This window comes from Bombus huntii, chromosome 9 (assembly GCF_024542735.1).
Source record: "Bombus huntii isolate Logan2020A chromosome 9, iyBomHunt1.1, whole genome shotgun sequence".
NCBI lineage: Eukaryota > Metazoa > Arthropoda > Insecta > Hymenoptera > Apidae > Bombus > Bombus huntii.
This window is the reverse complement of record NC_066246.1, coordinates 5,122,459-5,141,096: the sequence shown is the minus strand read 5'-3', so window position 1 is coordinate 5,141,096 and position 18,638 is coordinate 5,122,459. Positions and strand designations below refer to the sequence as shown.

General features: G+C 47.9%; 2 protein-coding genes across 3 annotated transcripts in view; one reads left to right on the top strand and one right to left on the bottom strand.

Moving 5' to 3' along the window:
- The window catches only part of LOC126869488 (semaphorin-1A), a 142,286-nt gene extending 133,181 nt beyond the window's left edge, over positions 1-9,105 (top strand). The window contains exons 5-10 of one of the 2 annotated variants that reach the window (XM_050626103.1): positions 2,648-2,736; positions 3,127-3,268; positions 3,560-3,908; positions 3,991-4,607; positions 4,685-4,895; positions 4,992-9,105. In XM_050626103.1, coding sequence (XP_050482060.1) covers positions 2,648-2,736; positions 3,127-3,268; positions 3,560-3,908; positions 3,991-4,607; positions 4,685-4,895; positions 4,992-5,262 — 1,679 coding nt within the window. In that variant the 3' untranslated portion in view covers positions 5,263-9,105. Of the gene's footprint in view, positions 1-2,647; positions 2,737-3,126; positions 3,269-3,559; positions 3,909-3,990; positions 4,608-4,684; positions 4,896-4,988 lie in introns of both variants that reach the window. The other variant, XM_050626102.1, reaches the window with a different exon arrangement.
- A 4,374-nt stretch (positions 9,106-13,479) lies between these two features.
- The window catches only part of LOC126869486 (inactive tyrosine-protein kinase 7-like), a 37,774-nt gene continuing 32,615 nt past the window's right edge, over positions 13,480-18,638 (bottom strand). The window contains exon 9 of the mRNA XM_050626094.1: positions 13,480-18,581. Coding sequence (XP_050482051.1) covers positions 17,527-18,581 — 1,055 coding nt within the window. The 3' untranslated portion in view covers positions 13,480-17,526. The remainder of the gene's footprint in view (positions 18,582-18,638) is intronic.

Here is an 18,638-nt window from a genome sequence, read left to right as displayed (position 1 = left end):
TTCCTGATGGTGGAAAAAGGTCGGTAGGGCAGTAACGGGCAGAAAAGAATTTATCGCACGGTATACTGAAACGTTCCTCGCGGCTAGCCACGGGGAGAACCCTTTGCTCTATCCGGAGAAAAAGTTTCTCCAAACGAGCGAGAGATTCCGGAAGAAAGTTGCTCGCTCGAACGAGTTAAGCGTTTCGGCCACGCTTCCTGGATAATAACGAAACGACCATCCGGAGAGAATTCATTGGCATTCGAAATGCCGGTTACACGCGCTATTTATGCAAACAGTGGTTTGTACCGTACATCGCTGTGTAGAGGGTCAGCTTGGCTAGTGCTCGCGATATTCGACTGCAGATCCGAAAGGGCCGCGAGCTGCAAGCCACGGATTCGATATTTACCGGAGAAGTTTTCAGTTGGACTTTGAAAATCGCGGTTCTGCGAGTTACGGGACGAAAAATTAGGGAAAACGACGCAGTGCGCCAACTACCGGGTGCCGGCTTTAATCCACACGATGTAATTCCGAGATTAACTGTGCGTGTACGTTGGATTTCGTAGCTCGCGCGGCGACGATATTATTCCGCTGCCCTTCCATATCTGTATAATGACAGAAGTCTCTGTTCGCCCTGGACGAAACACGTCTCACGGTACCACGTCGTCGATGGGAAATTTTAATCCGGATAAAAGACCTGTCTGCTGGCCCCTGTCCGCCGGTTCAACGACTCTTCCTCGAGCTGTTTTTTCGTGGATTGCTATTATTAACTGCTTTATCGGGCGTGTCTCGTACATTTCGCCGTCCAACTAGCGTCTTTTTCCAGCGCCTCGCACCCACGCTCCCTCGCATCAACCAAACATCTACGATGCTCGGCGAGGAAAAACGAAGGGCGAACGAGAATTACGGTTCCCCTGCGAGTTTGCCGAAAGGTCGAATTTTTATTCGGAACGGTCACCGAGCGAGAAAGAATTATAGTTGGGATACCGAGGGATGACGCGCGAGCTCATTGGCGAGGTAGAGGGGAAACGCGGGACGGGAATTTTTTACGAGAACGACGCGACGTTTCGATTGCGAGAAAAGTCGGGAAGGAAAAGTAACTGCGGGAGGAACAAAGAGAACGGTAAACTGCGTGTGCGTCACCTTATTCCACGGTTTCGCTCGTCCGCTCGAGTATTTTAATTGAACGGTGTACGAACGCTAATCAAGTTTCTCCGGCCGCTGGATAATATTGATTTTCCCTTCGTTCGTTGAAAATTCAACTCTCTACCGACCTCTCTCCGTTTGCCTCGTTCGCTCGCGCTGACCTTTTCCTCTCGCTCGTCGCTCGAAATTCTCGTTGCTCGTTGCCAACGCAAAACCGAAAAGTTTTCGCGGAAAAAATGCAGAAAAAAAATGCAAAAAAAAAAAATAAAAAGCGCGCTCCATTGCGACGATGAATTTCTGTTTTTGCCGTGAAATAATTGCTACATCGTTACTACTTTCAGCCAAACGATCATCGAGAGCCTCCATAGCGACTAGCGCGCGTTGTCGAGTACCATCCGTGATTTTCATCGAGCCGGCGTCGTTTCACGGGTATCTAACGTCGGACAGTTTTCTAATCGTAAAATGCATCGCAGCGGGAAAGGAAGAAGAGTCAAAGAGCGAATAGACCGACGACTCCTGATCTCCTCTGCTTTCCCGTTGCAACTTCCGCTTTGTCTCGATGGTGACGCGGTAAAATGCATCGAGAAAGAAAGACAGCTGGACGACGAAGTGGTGTGCTAGATGAATCGACGGCGGTGTAAAGCGGGACAGAGGGAACGACGGAAAATTTATGGGCTGGAGCGTGGCGGGTCGGTCGGATATACCTACGTGGCGCGCGAGATTAATATTACTTTATGAATCCTAAGAAGCTTATGAAAACCCTGTCAAGTTAATAAATCGATAAAGTTTTCCCACTTTATCGGACGCTCGTGTACGCGAGTCGCTGCGACTGGTCCCAAGAGCAAGAGAGCGCGCGCGTACGTGTGTTTACGGCGATAGAGAAGGGCAAGGAGAAAAATTGAGAGCGGAAGGAGAGATAGGAAGAGAGAGAGAGAGAGAGAGAGACAGAGACAGAGAAGCAGGGCGTCGTTCCAGCGCGACACCGCCGTTCGAATAATCGACGAAATAAAACGGTTCTAGCGTCTTCGCGGTTGGCTTATTGCCCTGCTCTCGCCGCGGTCTGGAAGACGTCGCGTCCCCGTCTTCTTCCTTCTCCTCCTCCTCTTCCGTCAGGCTTTAGGAAAGTAAAATTGATTTTTACGATTCGCCCGTTCACGATCGTTGGAAATCTGGCCCCTCGTTCTCCCAGACGATCCCGAAGTGGATAATGATTTTTTAACGAGGATCTGATGTCGCCGCCCTAAAACAACGCCGGATTATTCTTCCGATCGGGGCTGCTCGACGAGCGGCTTTCAGTCGATTTTTCCAGGCCAACCATCGGCTCCGCTTACCCTGTTCATTTTTTATTCCACTGCAGATAGAGAGAGCGCTGTCTATATATTTTATCGTAGCTCGGTCCATTGTACCGATTCGGCCGGTTATCGCGTTCGTTTATTCATAAGAGAACTTTACGAGCGCCGTTTGCCGCCGGCGTACATAACCATGGTAACAACGTTGTAATACGCGCGCGTTCTAATTGCAGCGCCAAACTTTGTCAGCTCCATGGCCCAGGGAGACTTCGTCTACTTCTTCTTCCGGGAGACCGCCGTGGAATATATCAATTGCGGCAAGGTAAGTGGTCTTGCCATCGCTTTGATCGCGGTCGATCGATTACGCTGGTTCAGCGACGTTCCACAGGCGTCCGAGTCTCTCGAATGAAATTCCTCCGCGAGCTGTAATCGATGAAAATTTTCACGACGATCGTCTACAGCAGAATTTTTTCTCGAACGGCGCGGGATATTTGTGACCGCGTGGCACGTCCTCCGCGCTCGAATTTATCGGCAAAAGCAGCAACGTGAATCTTCTCTCGCGACTCGATCGCGTACAATTTGGCGAGGACGTGGCTGCATCGATGCATCCGACCGGTCGAGCGTTATCGGTTCTCGATTTTATCGAGCAGCTTGACCGCCGAGACAAGAAACGCGACGACCATTTACACGTTTATTCTCTTCTCCTTTGCAGACCGTCTATTCTCGCGTGGCGAGAGTCTGTAAATACGATCGAGGTGGTCCGCATCGATATCGCAATAGGTGGACCTCGTTCCTAAAGTCCCGTCTCAATTGTTCCGTCACCGGAGACTTTCCTTTCTACTTCAACGAGATACGTAAGTACAAGCTTCTGGCACGGTTAACGCGATCGATCTTGGTCCATCGTGCTCACGGACGAACATTGCACGCGGCTTCGACCTCGAGATCGGTATCGAGGCACCCGAGATACCTCGTTCGATCGGACGTCAACCGCGACGTCATTGACTTTAAACGGCGGTACTTAGACGCCGGAAAGGTGGAGAAATAAATTTTCGATAGGATTCGCTGGCACGCTCGTAAACCTGCGCGGATGCGGCCGAGGTCGCGCGAACAAAGAGCCATGGAATTACAGCGCGCGTTATTTGCAGAATCAACGACGGAACTGATATCGGGTCAGTACGGCAATAAGTCGGCGCAGCTGATTTACGGCACGTTCACTACCCCAGTGAACAGCATCAGCGGCTCGGCCGTCTGCGCCTTTTCCTTGCAAGACGTCACCGACACGTTCAAGGGTAACTTCAAGGAACAGAGCGCCATCAATTCGAACTGGCTGCCGGTTCAGAGTACCAAGGTTCCGGACCCGAGGCCCGGCCAGTGCGTCAACGACTCCCGATCTCTGCCCGATCTGACCCTCAATTTTATCAACACGCACTCCCTCATGGACGAGCTGGTGCCGAGCTTCTTCGGTCAGCCTATCGTCATACGCACCAGTTTCCAGTAAGTCGGAAATCCTCGGTCGTCGATAAAAGTCGACGAAGGAGTATGGTCGCGCTAACGGATTTCTCTTCCATTCGCGCAGTTACAGATTCACGCAGATCGCCGTGGATCCCCAGGTGAAGACTCCCGGCGGTAAGACGTACGACGTGTTGTTCATCGGTACGGACAATGGAAAGGTGATCAAGGCGGTGAACGCCGAGTCGGCGGACACACACCTGAAGGTCAGCCCTGTGGTGATCGAGGAGATCCAGGCGTTCCCGTCAACGGTGCCGGTGCGCGGCATCAAAGTGGTGAGAGCCTCGCAGGCCGGCGACGGCCTCGAGGACGGCAGGCTGGTCGTGATCGCCGATAGCCAAGTTCAGGCGCTCAGGCTACACCGGTGCTACAGCGATAGGATCTTGTCGTGCGGCGAGTGCGTGGCCCTGCAGGATCCGTATTGCGCCTGGGACAAGGTCGAGGGCAAATGCCGAGCGCTGGTCGGGCCAGCGGCCACCGATGCGAGCAGATTTCTGCAGAGCGTGGCGACCGGGCTGCACGCCTCGTGTCCACCGAGCAAAACTTCGAACAAGGACGCGAGCAGCGTCGGCGCCATCTCCGCCAACCAGAACAAATTCCCGCAGGACTCGATGATACCGAATAAGGAGGGTCAAGGCGGGGAGATCATCAATATCATGCAGGACGAGGAACAGGATAATTCGGGTAGGAGCTGTTTCCAGAAGATGAGACGAGTTCAACGTCCGGATCCGTCCGATTTTCTCACGATCGTATCGCCGCAGGTCCCGAGGTATCGGCGGCAGACTCCCCACCGCCGCAGTATTCCGTGGAGACCCTGGTGATGGCCGTGGTAGCCGGCGCGTTGGCAGCTCTGTTGGTCGGCTTCGTCGCAGGCTACCTGTGCGGCAGGAAATGTAGAAAAGACGAGGACGATAATCTGCCGTATCCGGACACGGAGTACGAGTACTTCGAGCAACGTCAAAACGTGAACAGGTAAGCGGCGAATGTCCAGCGGCGATCAGTAAACGGAGAATACGGTGATTGGATGCGATGTCGAGGATGCATTTCTCTTTTTTAATATCGCAGCAGGCTAGCGCCGGAGCCGAAACTACTGCCCCAGGAGGAAGTGACTTACGCGGAACCGGTGCTGGTTCCGCAGCCTCCGAAGCTTCATTCGCCGAAAGGGACGATGCGAAAGCCGCCACCAACCCCGACGGAAACGCTGTTCCAGTTCCCAGACGGATATGGTTTCCGCGGGCCGAGGGACAACTTTGGGACCCTACGATCCCACCAGGGTGACGCGTATCGACGCAACGATGGGTTCGCGACCACCCGCAGCGTGAAGAAGGTTTATCTCTGAGAAACGAGCGAGGAGGGAGGTGGCCGTCACCGGAGCTTAGGACGGCCAGCGCGCAATCGGCACAACGCGACCACAGCGGCCAGGAGTAGTCGCGCTGTGACGTCTGGGGGACAGTCGAATCGCGAACTCGCGGGCCCGAGGGCGCTTGAATCGCCTTCGCCACCCTCGAGCGTCTCGTCTAGTTCCCCGTCTCCTCCCTCCTCGTCACCCTCGCCGACCCTCGTACCGATCGCCATGAGCGGTGGTTCGCCACCACCGCCGACGCCGCCCTGCAGCTACATCTATCGATCATAGTCGTCGTCGTCGTCGGCGTCGGCTTCCTCGCCGCCGCCGTCGTACTCTGCTTCTTGTTACGCGACGCCAGCAGCAGGGACGCCGTTCTACAGTCCCGCTGCGCGTTCCGATCCTGTATAGTAGCGTGCGAGCGCTCACTTTCCCTGTTTTCGTTTCCTTTCGTTGCGCGTTCCTTGCGTTTTCGCTTGATCCTCGGTTGCCTTTCAGTCCGTCGGAATCGCCGATACGGGCATCGGTCGAGTCTACTACCGAGTATCATGTGGTCGTCCGACGACGATTCTTCTCGAGGGAAAGGACTGCTCCGGTAAGCCGGCCGTGTCGATCGAGCTCGGTAATCAGGCTCGATCGTGCTAGATGGTGCATTGAGTCGTTCGCAATGGAACGTCGCGATCTCCGCCGTTTTATCGATCGATTCCCGAAAACCCACGCGTAGTATTATGGCAAAGGTTACTTCTCGTGAAGTCAATTAAAAGAGACTATCGTCGGACTCGACTTGCGATTTTTCTAATGTTGTAATATTTAACGCGAGTGTTTGACAGTGCCATAATTGTTCGCGTAATACTACCGCGTGCCTCGAAACTAAGGGATGCCAGCGTGAAACGCGCCACGCTCGTTTCGTCTCTGTCCCATTCGATAGAGGGACGAACGATCGAACTCTCTCGATTCGATGGTGGACAGGAAGCAGAGGGAGGGAATGAAACGAAGAAAAGGGAATATATGACGTTGGACTTTAGTCGTCACGGCATCGTGCCATAAACGTTGGATCGTTTGCCGTAAAATCGCGGAGATCGCCACGTCGCCTTTACGATGCGTCGGTTAATCGGCAGACTCTCTTTAAGCGACTGATAGTTTGGCGAAACGGAGTTATCGCCGAGAGATTACCACGGCCGATTTCTAATTTTATCGTACGTTTCGGAAACGCGCGTTTCGCCACCTGCACACATACGTAATACAGAGAGCAAATGGGAATAGCTAGAGACAGAGCTAGAGAAGAACAAGTATGCGTGAGAGGTGTCTAAAATTTAACAGAGAGAAAGAAGTTAAAGAGGGAAGGTAGAGGGAGAGAGCTAGCCATGGAGAGAGGAAACGAATGAGACATAGAACTTGTATGTAAATAATACACGTATATAGAAAGAGAAGAAACAAATAACATATACGAAGAAGTTTAAGAGTTCTATGAGCTGCAGATGCGGAAAGGGAGAAACGAGAATCAGTCCATCTAGAACCTGGGCCCGATGATACACGTAGACATCTATCTTAAAGTGCTTCTTATTTCAGTGTGTTTAGAAGTAACGCGTATGTGATATATATTATATGACGAGGTGTTTTCTAGAAGTTGAGAGAAAGGAGGAGAGAAAGCGAAAGAGCGAGAGCGACGGAGTAGGTGCGATGGACGCGGCGATGAACTCGACGATCCTTTGTTCACAAGAATTCACCGCTGCGCTTTCACCAACAATCTGTCGAGCGTTTTCGCGAAAAATTTGTAAAATTTTTCCATCGAGTTTTGTCCGACGCTTTTACCTTCGTTGTATTCGTTCCTCTTTCTTCCTTTGCGTTTCCGTCTCGTCCCCGCTCGTCGGGTATAACACCGATTCTGTGAACAATCGAGCGAGAGTGTCACGCCGCCTTCGTTCGTTTTTTCGTTGTTTTCTTTGTTCTTGTTCGACACGCACACTATCACACCAAGTACACAGGACAACGGACTAGCGCGTTTGTTACGGCGTTTTTCTTATCGCCGATCCGTATCGGTCAGCAATCCGATCGATCGGCTGGTCTTTTTCGATTGAGAAACGAAGGCTCGCCCGACACACGCCCCCTAAAACGGTAAGACTGATAAGACTTCTTGGCCGGGCGGGCCCCTCCATCCGTTTATCGTTGTTAGAGTACCGTTAGATCGGCATCGACCAACACGGTTTCCTTTGTCGACAGTACAAATTTTCATCGCGTTTCGTACACGATATACGTTGGTCTTGTTTCACGAGCAGGCAACGCGGGCGCCCCGCCACTTCTTTCCCTATGCTTGAAAACAAAAAAAAAAAAAAAGAAAAAAATCAACGCAAAGGCCTGTGCGGTTTATACACGTTCCTGGCAAAATACTGTCGTTTGCATGCGTCCGAGAACCTTGCGAGAAGGAGGAGGATACAGGGCGCTGAGCATCCTGCGCGTGAAACGACAGGACACGCTGACAAGAAAAAGGGGACTTGATTCACACACTCATACATTACATACACATGCGCGCGCGCGCGCGCACACACACACACACACACGACACGTAATACACGCGTATACATAAATACACAATCAGACGCGCGCGCACGTTGACGCAGAGCGCGGACAGCCGCGCGTTTCAAAGCTGCCATGTATTATCGACCCGACACTTCTCGTCGTTGCAAAATATCTAATTGTACCTCCGGTGTAGGTAGCGTATTTTTAACGGCTTGTTTTCACTTGGGTCGGTCGGAGGGGAGCGGACGTTTTCTAAGTTTGATACGATATTAAACGAGTTCGCGCTTTATCCGTTTAAGGTTCTACTAAATCTCTCCTAGTGTGATCCTTTTCGCGAATGGAAGACTCAGGCACGATACCAAAGATTATTACTTATAACTAAGCATACTAACTCAACCGTTGCTCTTTGCGATGGTGATTGAACGTTAGAGGCGCACAAAATAACAAAAAGAAAAAATATGAAAGGAAGTAACGTTTTAGGGATTGCTGACCCCTCGCACAAAATCGGACGCTCCCGAAGTTAACGTTCGAAAGCAACGCGCTCGAATAACCTCGAACCGAACGGATGGTTCATCTTTTTTTTTTTTTTTTTCTTTCAGCCTTCTTTCGTCCCTCCTTTCGACGCGCGCGCTAACGTTCGTTTACTGATTTTTCTACCAACCGTTAGCGAATCGCAACGATTCCTTCCTCCGTTGACTTCGTTGCCGCACGTTATGTGTTCATTGCGAGACTACGAAACCCAATCGGTAGCGTCGTTTTACAAACGCTGTGGCGTTTCGCGCGTCGCTCGAATCACGATATTTCGATACGATTTCTCGATTGAAAGAGGGGCGAAAGAAGGGTTCGTCGAGTTTTTCAACGACGGCGTTGACGATCCAGCAATCGGGGGACACACCGAGATCACGATTCGAAGAAGGCGAAGGGAGAAAACGATCGAATCGCGCACGACGTTGGAATCAAGTAATGCATGAAAGGATGCGAGAGGAGAGAAAGCGTCGCGATCGTTGCACGTTCGGAGATATTTTTCGTGACGGGGATACCGAGTTAGCAGCGTGATGAAACAATAAGAGGAAAATGGCAGGGATAATTGAAGGAGGGGGAGAGAAAGAGAGATTGAAATCAGAATTTTATGATATTCTTAACGATATTATAATCGAACGTTGATACTTGTAATAAGAGTTAAAGGGACAAAAATAGGGAGGGAGACGTTAACAGAGATTCGTGTTAAACGTGTTCAAAGGAACTCGCGCGTTCGTGTTGTTTAAGCCAATAAGGAACGGATTCCATCCAAGATAAAAAAAAAAAGAAAAAAACAAACAAAAAGGAAGATTGATCGGCGATGTCGCTTGTTGCGTGAACGACGTTTCTTTTTCTTTCTTCAGCCATGTTAATCGAGTTTTCTTCGTTCGAAAACGTGAAAAGCGGATACGCGAGCGATAGAAACATAGAAGTTTGGTGAAAATTTGCGTTGCCAACGCGTGGCGGCAGGCGGGACGCGATAATTTCATGCATTATTGTATTTCAATCGCTTAACGAATTCCAGCATTTCCATATTTTCTATTCCTGTTTCTTTCTCTTTCTCCTTTTTTTTATATTCCTTTTTACTCTTCTTTTTTATATACGCGTACGTTTTGTATTTAACGGGAAAGCGAAAAACGGAATGGGAATAAGGAGAAAAGAAAGAAGAAAGATAAGGTAGGACGGTGGATGGAGATAACGAGAGAATGCGCGTGTGCTTGATCGTGAAAAGTTTAGCCAGTTATTACGATTATAAACGGAGAAAATAATTAGGTAGACATACGGGGTCTTCTCGTTAAAGAAGAAGCGCTCCGATTAGATGATCACAGCATGTATGAAACAAGAGTTTGACGATGAAAGCTTAGACATAAGTAGAGGATTAGCGTACGGTATTTATATATATATATAATATATATGTATATATATATATAAATAAATATAAATATAAATAAAAAATATATATATAGAACGCTTGAAACGTATATTAATATTATAACTTTTTATAAATATATTTTTCCGTCGAAGTCTAGCCTAGTTGGATACATACACGGTTATTAACGACTATTAATTTATCCGATCTGATTACTATATCGAGGATCTAGCGTTAATTCGAACATTTTAGACGTCATAGTTTTACATGATAGACGAAGTTGTACGAATTGTAAGTGGCTCGAAGGGAGATTCAAGGATGGCAGGTGGAGCCGGAGAATGAAATGAAGAAATACATTAGTACCTAACGTTATGAAATTTAACTACTAGCGTTGAGCCACTCATGGAAGGGTCGCTCAGCCGCTTCTCGATCATCCCATCGATGGACGTTACCACGCGAAACTTCGTCGACGTTCGCGCTCGACGTTGACCTTTCCTCCCCGAGTATCCGTTGGACGTCGGCGAACGCCGATGAAATTGTTCGCTCGCCTAGGAAAATCGATCGACGTGAGTGGCCGCGAAGCGACCAGTCGCCCTTTCTCGTGCTTTGTAATTAAGAAACAAAAGAGTGCGAAAGATAAAGACAGGAGAGTCGGAGAGTTAAAGTTAGCGAGTGAGAGCGACTAAAAGTGTGCGAGCGAAAGTGTGTCGAGAGAACCAGGAGGAACTAGTACGTTCATAATACACGTATACATAGACTTGCATATACACGAATCCTTCGTTTCGTTTCTATTCTTCGGTTCCCTTTTGATTTTTCCAAAGAGAGAGAGCGAACGAAAGAGAGATGCAGCGTGTGCGTGAGAAGGGCGCAAGGAGAGCGTGAGAAAAGGGTGAGAGAGTATGAGAACGAGAGCCCGGCACCAAGAATGCCCGGAATCCTCCTCTCCCCCCAACCCCCTGACAAAAAAAAAAAAGAAAATTGTAACGCGGCACGGGCTCTCGTTTTACGCGTACTGGTACACCAGCGAGCACTAATTACCACATTGTAACGCTAATTAACGATTACCGATAACTACCAAGTAATAATCATACTGTTAACTAAAGTAACGAACGCGATCGCGATACTAGAGGATTTCTAAACGGCGAACAAGATGAACACTATAGTATTTATCAACGATAAAGTAACGAGAACGTAACACGTATTTTGCTTCTTCCTAATACAGTGCCGTTTACGCTATTTTTTACTGTAACTGATAGAGAAATTCGGCCAAGGATGTGGCGCGCGATATTTCGGGGGCGAGCGTGCGGCCACTCTTTCAACAAATATTCGCGAGATCGTGCGATTCGTCAAGAGCAAGAGAGAGAGAGAGAGAGAGAGAGAGAGAGAGAACGAAACCAGAGTGAAAGGGAACGAGTCGAGTTTCTATTTAGTCGGCTATCGCAAAAACGTGATGGTCGTGAAATCGTGACTCTGGATCGTTTTAACGGCGCGCGCGAACCCCTGACACACGGACTCTCGTCGTCTGCGGGGCGAATACGGAACCGATTAGTCGACGCGACACAAACCCTTTGTACGCCACCGCGATTCCTCGGGGCGTTTGTAAAGATCGCCGATTCGTACAAGCTTCGACCTTGTCCAAGTATCGTCGTTTCGATCAATCGTTCGCGCATTTTCCCCGTTGATCGCCCTGGCAGTCGCGCAATCCGCGTCTCGACAAGTTTCTGCCGTGTAAAACGCGTATGGGTGCATCCACTGTCAATTACAACGGAATCAACGGCATAATTTTCAGTCGTTCTATATCGCATGCTTTCAAACTCCTCTCGTCTGTGACCTCTTCTTCCCGATCTTTTTCATCACGCAGAAACGGGCTACAAACCGCGTCTAACAGCGGCAGAAACTCGCGGACGTAGATGAGTCCTCCTCTGCTTTGTCACGGGCTGTTCCAGTTTTACAAGTCGCGCGCGCAAATTTTATAGGCCCAGAGTCACGAACGTGGGGTAAACAAATAAAAATGATAGGGCAGGGGGCCTTTGACTTAATTAACGCGCGTGATCGCCTGTCTCGCAGTAATTTATTAGTGAGAATGCCGTTCGAAACCGATCGACGAGAGGGTGAAAGAGAATGAGAATGCGTGAGTGAGAGAGAGAGAGAGAGAGAGAGAGAGAGTTGTACGCGTACGTGTGCGAAAAAGCATGAGGAGAGAACGAGAGTAGTGAAAATTTTTTGGCGCGACGTTTCGATGGCGCGAGAAATTCCATTTGTTCACGCGACTACCCGCCATGGATTCCGCCGTGGAGCCGTTCGCGGGCAGCCGTACCGATTTTAAAAGAGTACAGTACCGGAGGAATGAATAATAATTAATAATAATATTAATAATACTAATAATAACGATATTGCATTAATACCGAAGGTATATTATTGCCGATAATTATATTGTAACGATACGAGAATGATATTATATATAATACTCTTTATAAACGCAGGCAGGAGATGATTATGTAACGCGGTGAAGTACCGAGGATTATAGAGGGTGAACCGTGAACGAGAAAAAGAGAGGAAAAATGCAGGCGCGAGATCGAGAGAATGAGACGGACGAATGGGAGGGAGAAACTGGGAGAGAGATTGCGACCAGACGAGAGAAAGAGAGAGAGAGAAAGAGAGAGAGGGAGGAAAATGAAAGAACGACAAGTGTAGTCTTTTTCGCAGTAGGCTGATGGTAGAGACACGGCACGTCTAATATTAACAAACAAAAAAAAAATATAATTAAAAAAGTAAAGTAAAAAATATCATAAAGCGAAAAAAGATACAGTAGTAATTTACTATCGGCTGACACGTAGTGTGAATGCTGACATAGGAGAAGCATGCTGGCAACGAGTGCTTTTGTGGATTCCGAGAGATGGATGTTTGAGAAGAAAACAAGGTCGGCTCGCTTTCGTCGTCTTTCTTCCGTAAAAACGATAAGCGCGTCGGCAACGAGATGCATCCGATAGTTACGACGTACAATTGCCACATTGTCGATTCGCCGATGTAATTAAGAAAAAGAGAGATCCGCGGTGGTATCGATGGCATCGTCGACGACACGACGAAATCGTTACCCTTAGCCTCGTTACGTCTAGCGACAAAGAACGCGATCGATACCGGCGAAGATCTCGCAACGTCTCTCGCTTTCCTGGAAACGAGAGATCCGGCGACAGTGGCGCAAGGAGCATAAACGAAGACGCGATGGAAAGAGGATTCGCTGCCATTACCGTATTGCGTCTGTTATGCCTGACATAGTTTGCTATTAAGAAAAAGAGAAGGCAAGGTATTCGTGGTTGAAGGAGCTTACAGAAAGCGTAGAGCGGCGAGCTTTCGAACGGAAGAGAGCGCGCCAAAGGGAAAAGAAACGCGAAGAACGGGAATAAGGAGGAGGAGATTGGCGAAGGCGAGCCAAAGAGGAAGATGGAGCAGCGGGATTGCGAAGAAACGAAAGAGTACGAGGAATATTGCGAAAGAGGAAGTGAGAGAATGAGAGAATGCTAGAATAAGAGGATGGCGAGCTAGGGGGAGAAAATGAAGAGGAGCGATTGTAGATTCGGAAAGTCACTTAGCCAGCAGACTGCTGTTCATAGTGCCCTGTTATAGTGGGTTCCCTAGGCAGAGCGGCAGAGACGCGATTAAAAAGCGAAAACAAGAGAGGCGGACAAGAGGAGAGAGGCAGGAGAGAATCAAGTTGTCGGTGAAGAGCGCGTGGAAGAGGGCGAGGAACGAAATGTCGGGAATCGGATGAATTGCGCGTGGCCCCGACCAGCGAATACGCGGACGCCAGATTCTTTTTTTTTTTTTTTTTACTGTTATTTTTCTTAACAATCGCGTGGGAATTTCGATCGAAGAGAAACGCGATCGTGACAACGACTACGTAGATTAATCGTGACAAACGCTCCGATGTCGCGATCGATATCCCTTGCTCGTGCCGTGGATCGATCCGACCTTTTTGCCCATCGAATCTCTGACGTCAGATATTTTCTCCCTTTGCAGTGGCGTTTCGAAAAGGTTGTTGGCGGAATCGTCGTGCCGCTCGATGCTCGAAAACAATGCGCAACCTCGTTTACGAGCGATATCGTGCCAAGAGGTGCGATATCATCGATTACCATTACCGCAACCAACTTTAGCATACCGTACCGTTAACCGTTATCACCGCTCTCGCGTTCAAAGAGACGAAGCTCGTCGTTGGATCGTTGTATTCGATGATCGATCGGTGGCACGGGATCCGCGCGTCCGTATACTATTCGCGAATCGATCACGAACGAGGAAGGTATTGAAATCGTCGACGAAACATTCTACGAGTCTCTCGAGGCTAATGATGTTTTGAAGAAAGGAATCGTAGCTTGGTAATAACGAGGTACTCCGCTCTCTGCCCACGGGACCCTGATCTATTTTTCAGAATACGCTATTGTGATTATTACTATATGATAACATTTAAAAAAAAAACACTAAAATCACAAAAAACACCTTGTACTATTGTTTATTATACGATTCTGACGATGATTATTTATAATGTTAATAATCTATATTAACGATAATTACCGCATTATACCATTATTATATTTAGTACTATTTAGAGAGTGAGGCTGCTACTATATTAATGAATTAAGTACTAAGTAACAGATTAAGTAATTCATTAGACTTTATATATAAATATATAAATATTACTAAACATACTCTTCGCGTCAAACTGCGTTTATCGGTTTTCTCTTCGTATACACGTTGATTTCCTATACATATATGAAATATATATATAAATATATAAATATAAATATACATAAAGTATCGAATAATCACAGTACGACTGCCTCTGACTCGATTTTCTTTTCCGGGCGCTTATTCAGTCGGCGTTACGAACGTTCTTTCGTTTCACCCATTTACATTCGACGACTACGTTATTTTATATATCGTAATAGACATAGACTGTACCACGAAATATTAAGTAAAAATAAATTTGATTAGGTAATACACCGGCGTTCCTTTTCTTCCTCATCGACCCGAGTTTCAGCCAAGATACACCGAGTTCTTTGGATTTCATGGGATATGCGAGGGTATCGAATAAAAAATAAAATCGAGATATTCCATTTTTTCTTTTTTTCTTTTTTTTTTTGTCCACCTTTATTTAATCGTAGCATATACTATGTCAAAGAGTCATAAGTACGATGTAGATAAAAAAGTACAAATATTTACAAAATACTGTAAAAAAGAAATGGATTACAAAATGCCTAGGGATATGAAACGTCGTGTAAAAATGGATCTTGAGTTCGCTGCTCGCTTACGCTTTTCTCACCGTGTATGACTAGATATTAGAAGTAATAGGTCGCTTCGTTAAAAATCACTGGCGCAGCGCTTGTTTCGCGTCGGTGTGTCGGCCGCGTCAACCCCTCGTCTTGCCACGAAATCGTTCGAAACGACCACGCATCAAACGTACAAAAGTCCCGGCGAAACCGAACCATTTATCGGTACAAATTGGGAGAGGAAAAAATGTTGCGATCAATGACGACGACCACTGCGGATCGTTAAACGGCAGGGAAAACATTCAGGGCGAATCTTCTCGATCCGACGAGAGACAAGTCGACGGGTCGACGATCGCAGCCCCGGGAAATACGATCAGCGAATGATATGAGCATAGTTAGATCCGCGATATAACTCGACTAATTAGTCTTGCAACGATTACGAACCGCCAGTCAAGTTGCTGCAAGGTATGTTCCTAACGTACTTTATATTACAAGAATATTTCTTGGCGTATACTGCGAACATTTAGGAAGCATTTGAAAATTCAGGCCGGACCTTTGCGAGCGCGTCCGCGAACACCGTTATACCGTATCGATCGACGATCGCTTGCAAACTTCTGACGATCGAAATCAGAAGCAAGAAGAACAAAGTCTCAGTCTGTGGAATATTGCGCGAGATCCAGCGGCAACTGTGCACGCGTTGAAAATGTGAAGCGATCGAAGCGAACGATCTACGACAACGCTCGGAACGCCCTTGCAAAATCGTGATTTGCATAGGCACGTGGAGCAAGGTTGCCCTTCTCGCACGATACCTTCGTTGCGACGAGGGTGCATTAAATTAGGGAATGGTCGTATTCGCTATGATTATGAGAACGTTTAACGTTACAGAGATTACTCATTGGCAGTGTTTATCTTACTGTCTCGTACATCTAGATGCGTATATGATACATTATATATTTTATATTGCGTATACGTATGCAGAGCTGAGGAATATTTTGAATACTGATCGACCCTCTCTCGTGTTTCAGCCAGCATCGTGATTATCTCGAAGAAGCTCGATAACTAGCAACAACCGAAGGTATTGTTACGACTTTAGGAGATCGCACCTCCGGTTCGGTGTTCGCACTTCCACGTTGACAGCTCTGTACGTATATATGTTTGCGATTGTTTGCGCGAGCTACGATGATAATCATCGTGGTAGAATATCCGATGCGGGAATAGCACGTACCTAACACGATCGTATCGAGTATTCATGCTGAATTGTAACCGTGACCTATAATCCCTCTATTATCCTGTACGGCTAAAAACTTGTTCGCGGTTCGTGGTTCTTTGTACCCTTCGAGTAGTTCGATCCTCGAACTCGGAATGAAAGCCGAAGATACGGAAACGCGGGCGCAACTCCCGGAAACTGAACGCCATGGGACGAAGCCGAAAAGAAGATCTCACCGCGAAACGAAACCAAAGAAACCGAAATGAAAGGAAACGGTTTCGTTGTATGAATTTCGTGACATCGACAATCGACGTATTCAGCCAAGAAAACGATGCTCCTTTCTTAATCTATTCTGCCTGCCGCCAAAACTACAAAAATGGAAAAAATGGAAAGACGATTCGCGTTATAAAATTTCTACGTGACCGTAAAATCTTCCTTTGTGATCTTTTTCTTAACAAACGGAAGGATTTTTTCCCCTTTGGAAAGGGACGAGAAACAATGAGAACGGTAGCGTCGCATCTCTCGAAAGTGTGTGCAATTCATGAAAAATGAAAACTCGAATATCGCGATTGTACTTAACGAACGAACTTACGCTTACACCCACGGTATATACAAGGCCGTTTGCTTTATCTTCTTCGAGTCGACAGTAATCGCTCCTGGCTATTTTCTCCTTTCGTTTCTTATCATCTCGCGCGTACACGAAACGGCTCATACTCGATCGCCATCATTCGCGCGATCGTCGATATACGAACGATACACGGAACTGACTTTCTTGATCGCTTGATCCATCCTGTGTACGCACGCACACATACATATGTATATGTATATATCAAATTTGTATTACATATAATTATATATGTACGCGTCAGACGCAAGTGTACGCTATAAATAATCCTTAAGCCTTAGACCTTAACGGGATACAACGTGTAGACTTGAATTAGGCGGGATATAAAAATCGTCGTTCGTTCAATGTTGATATGGTCGTGATACTTTCTTAACATTCACACTGTAGCTTGCGATTTCTGCCGTAACGACAACATAGCGTATCTTACGAATATTCGATGTGCGGTGATCGATATACCTATCGTTACACTGATATTGAATACTAAATATTGCGTTAGTCGTATATATTGTAGCGTGTACTGGATCGTAAGTATCCTTACTTAATCCGACATTAGCAATCATTGGAGCGGATCCTTCTGTCAGAAATAAATTATATTCTTATCGATCTAATGGACGCGACAGAATACCGTAACACGAGTAATCGTCGCGGGATCGGGCGAGAATCGGGGGTCATCCGAACGCGACGAGTTCAACGGCGAGTTCGCGCGGCCATTACCCATATCGCGGTATCTCCGATTTAGAGCCTCGTGGCATTGTCGATCAATCTAGAGACAACTGTCGACGACAATTTCACCTATTTTCGAGACGACCTCGTCGAAGGTCGGTCTCTCGCGCGGGTCGTTGGCCCAACATTGAGCTTGAAGCTCCTGCAAGGCAGGCGGCGCGGCTTTGTGAGGCTTCCACGCGAGAGTTTGAGCTTTCAGCGCGGCCAACACGGACTCGTCGTTCATCTTGATGAACGGCAGCTCACCCTGGTGGAACATCTCCCAGACGAGACACGAGAACGAGTAAACGTCGCTCTTGGTCGAGTATTCGTCCTCGTAGACCGCCTCGTAGGGCAACCATCTCAGAGGGATCACTTGGTTTCGATGTTTCGTGTACTCCTGTTGATACGGTTCTTTGGTCATGCACGGCAACGAGATTTTGATCGTGAGGTTGCTAGCGATTAGACAGTTTCGGGCGGCGATATCTTTGTGAACCAGACGGCTGTCCGCGAGATGCTTCAAGCCTTTCGCCGCTTGATTCGACAGGGAGAGAATCTGCGCGACCGATAGCTGCGGTGCTCGCGGAGGCTTCGACTCGTGGGTCGGACTCGAGTTATTGTCCTTTCGCGAGGCGATCAGGAACTGCTTCAGGTCTCCCCAGTCGGTATACTCGAGAATCATGTAGTCCGGTTCCTCCTCGCGGCACAGACCGATCAGTTTCACGACGTTCTCGTGGTTCAGCTTGTGGAGAAGATCCAGGTGACGCTTAAACTCCTGGAGAGCCGTCTCGTCCTTCGTATTGATCAGACTCTTCACCATGACCAGCGTCTCTTTATCACCGTCGACTTGATACTTGGTCGAGTAGACCTCGCCGAATTCACCGCGACCCAGTGGTTTCAGTTCCTTCAAATTGGTACGCGACGCGGCGATCTTGTCGTAATTCGACTTGGATTTCTTCGACTGGTTGCTGCTCTGACTCTGAGCGGTATCCGCGCCGTCGCTTTTGTTGTGGGAATCGCGGTTCTCCTTTTTCCTACCGGTCGAGTTCACCTTGCTGTTGCTGGTCTCTTTTAGCTCGGTCTGTTCCTCTTGGACCTCTCCGTTCTCCAGTTTTTCTGCGCGATTGAAATCGGATTATTCACGTGCACACACACTTACAACGGCGCGAAGTC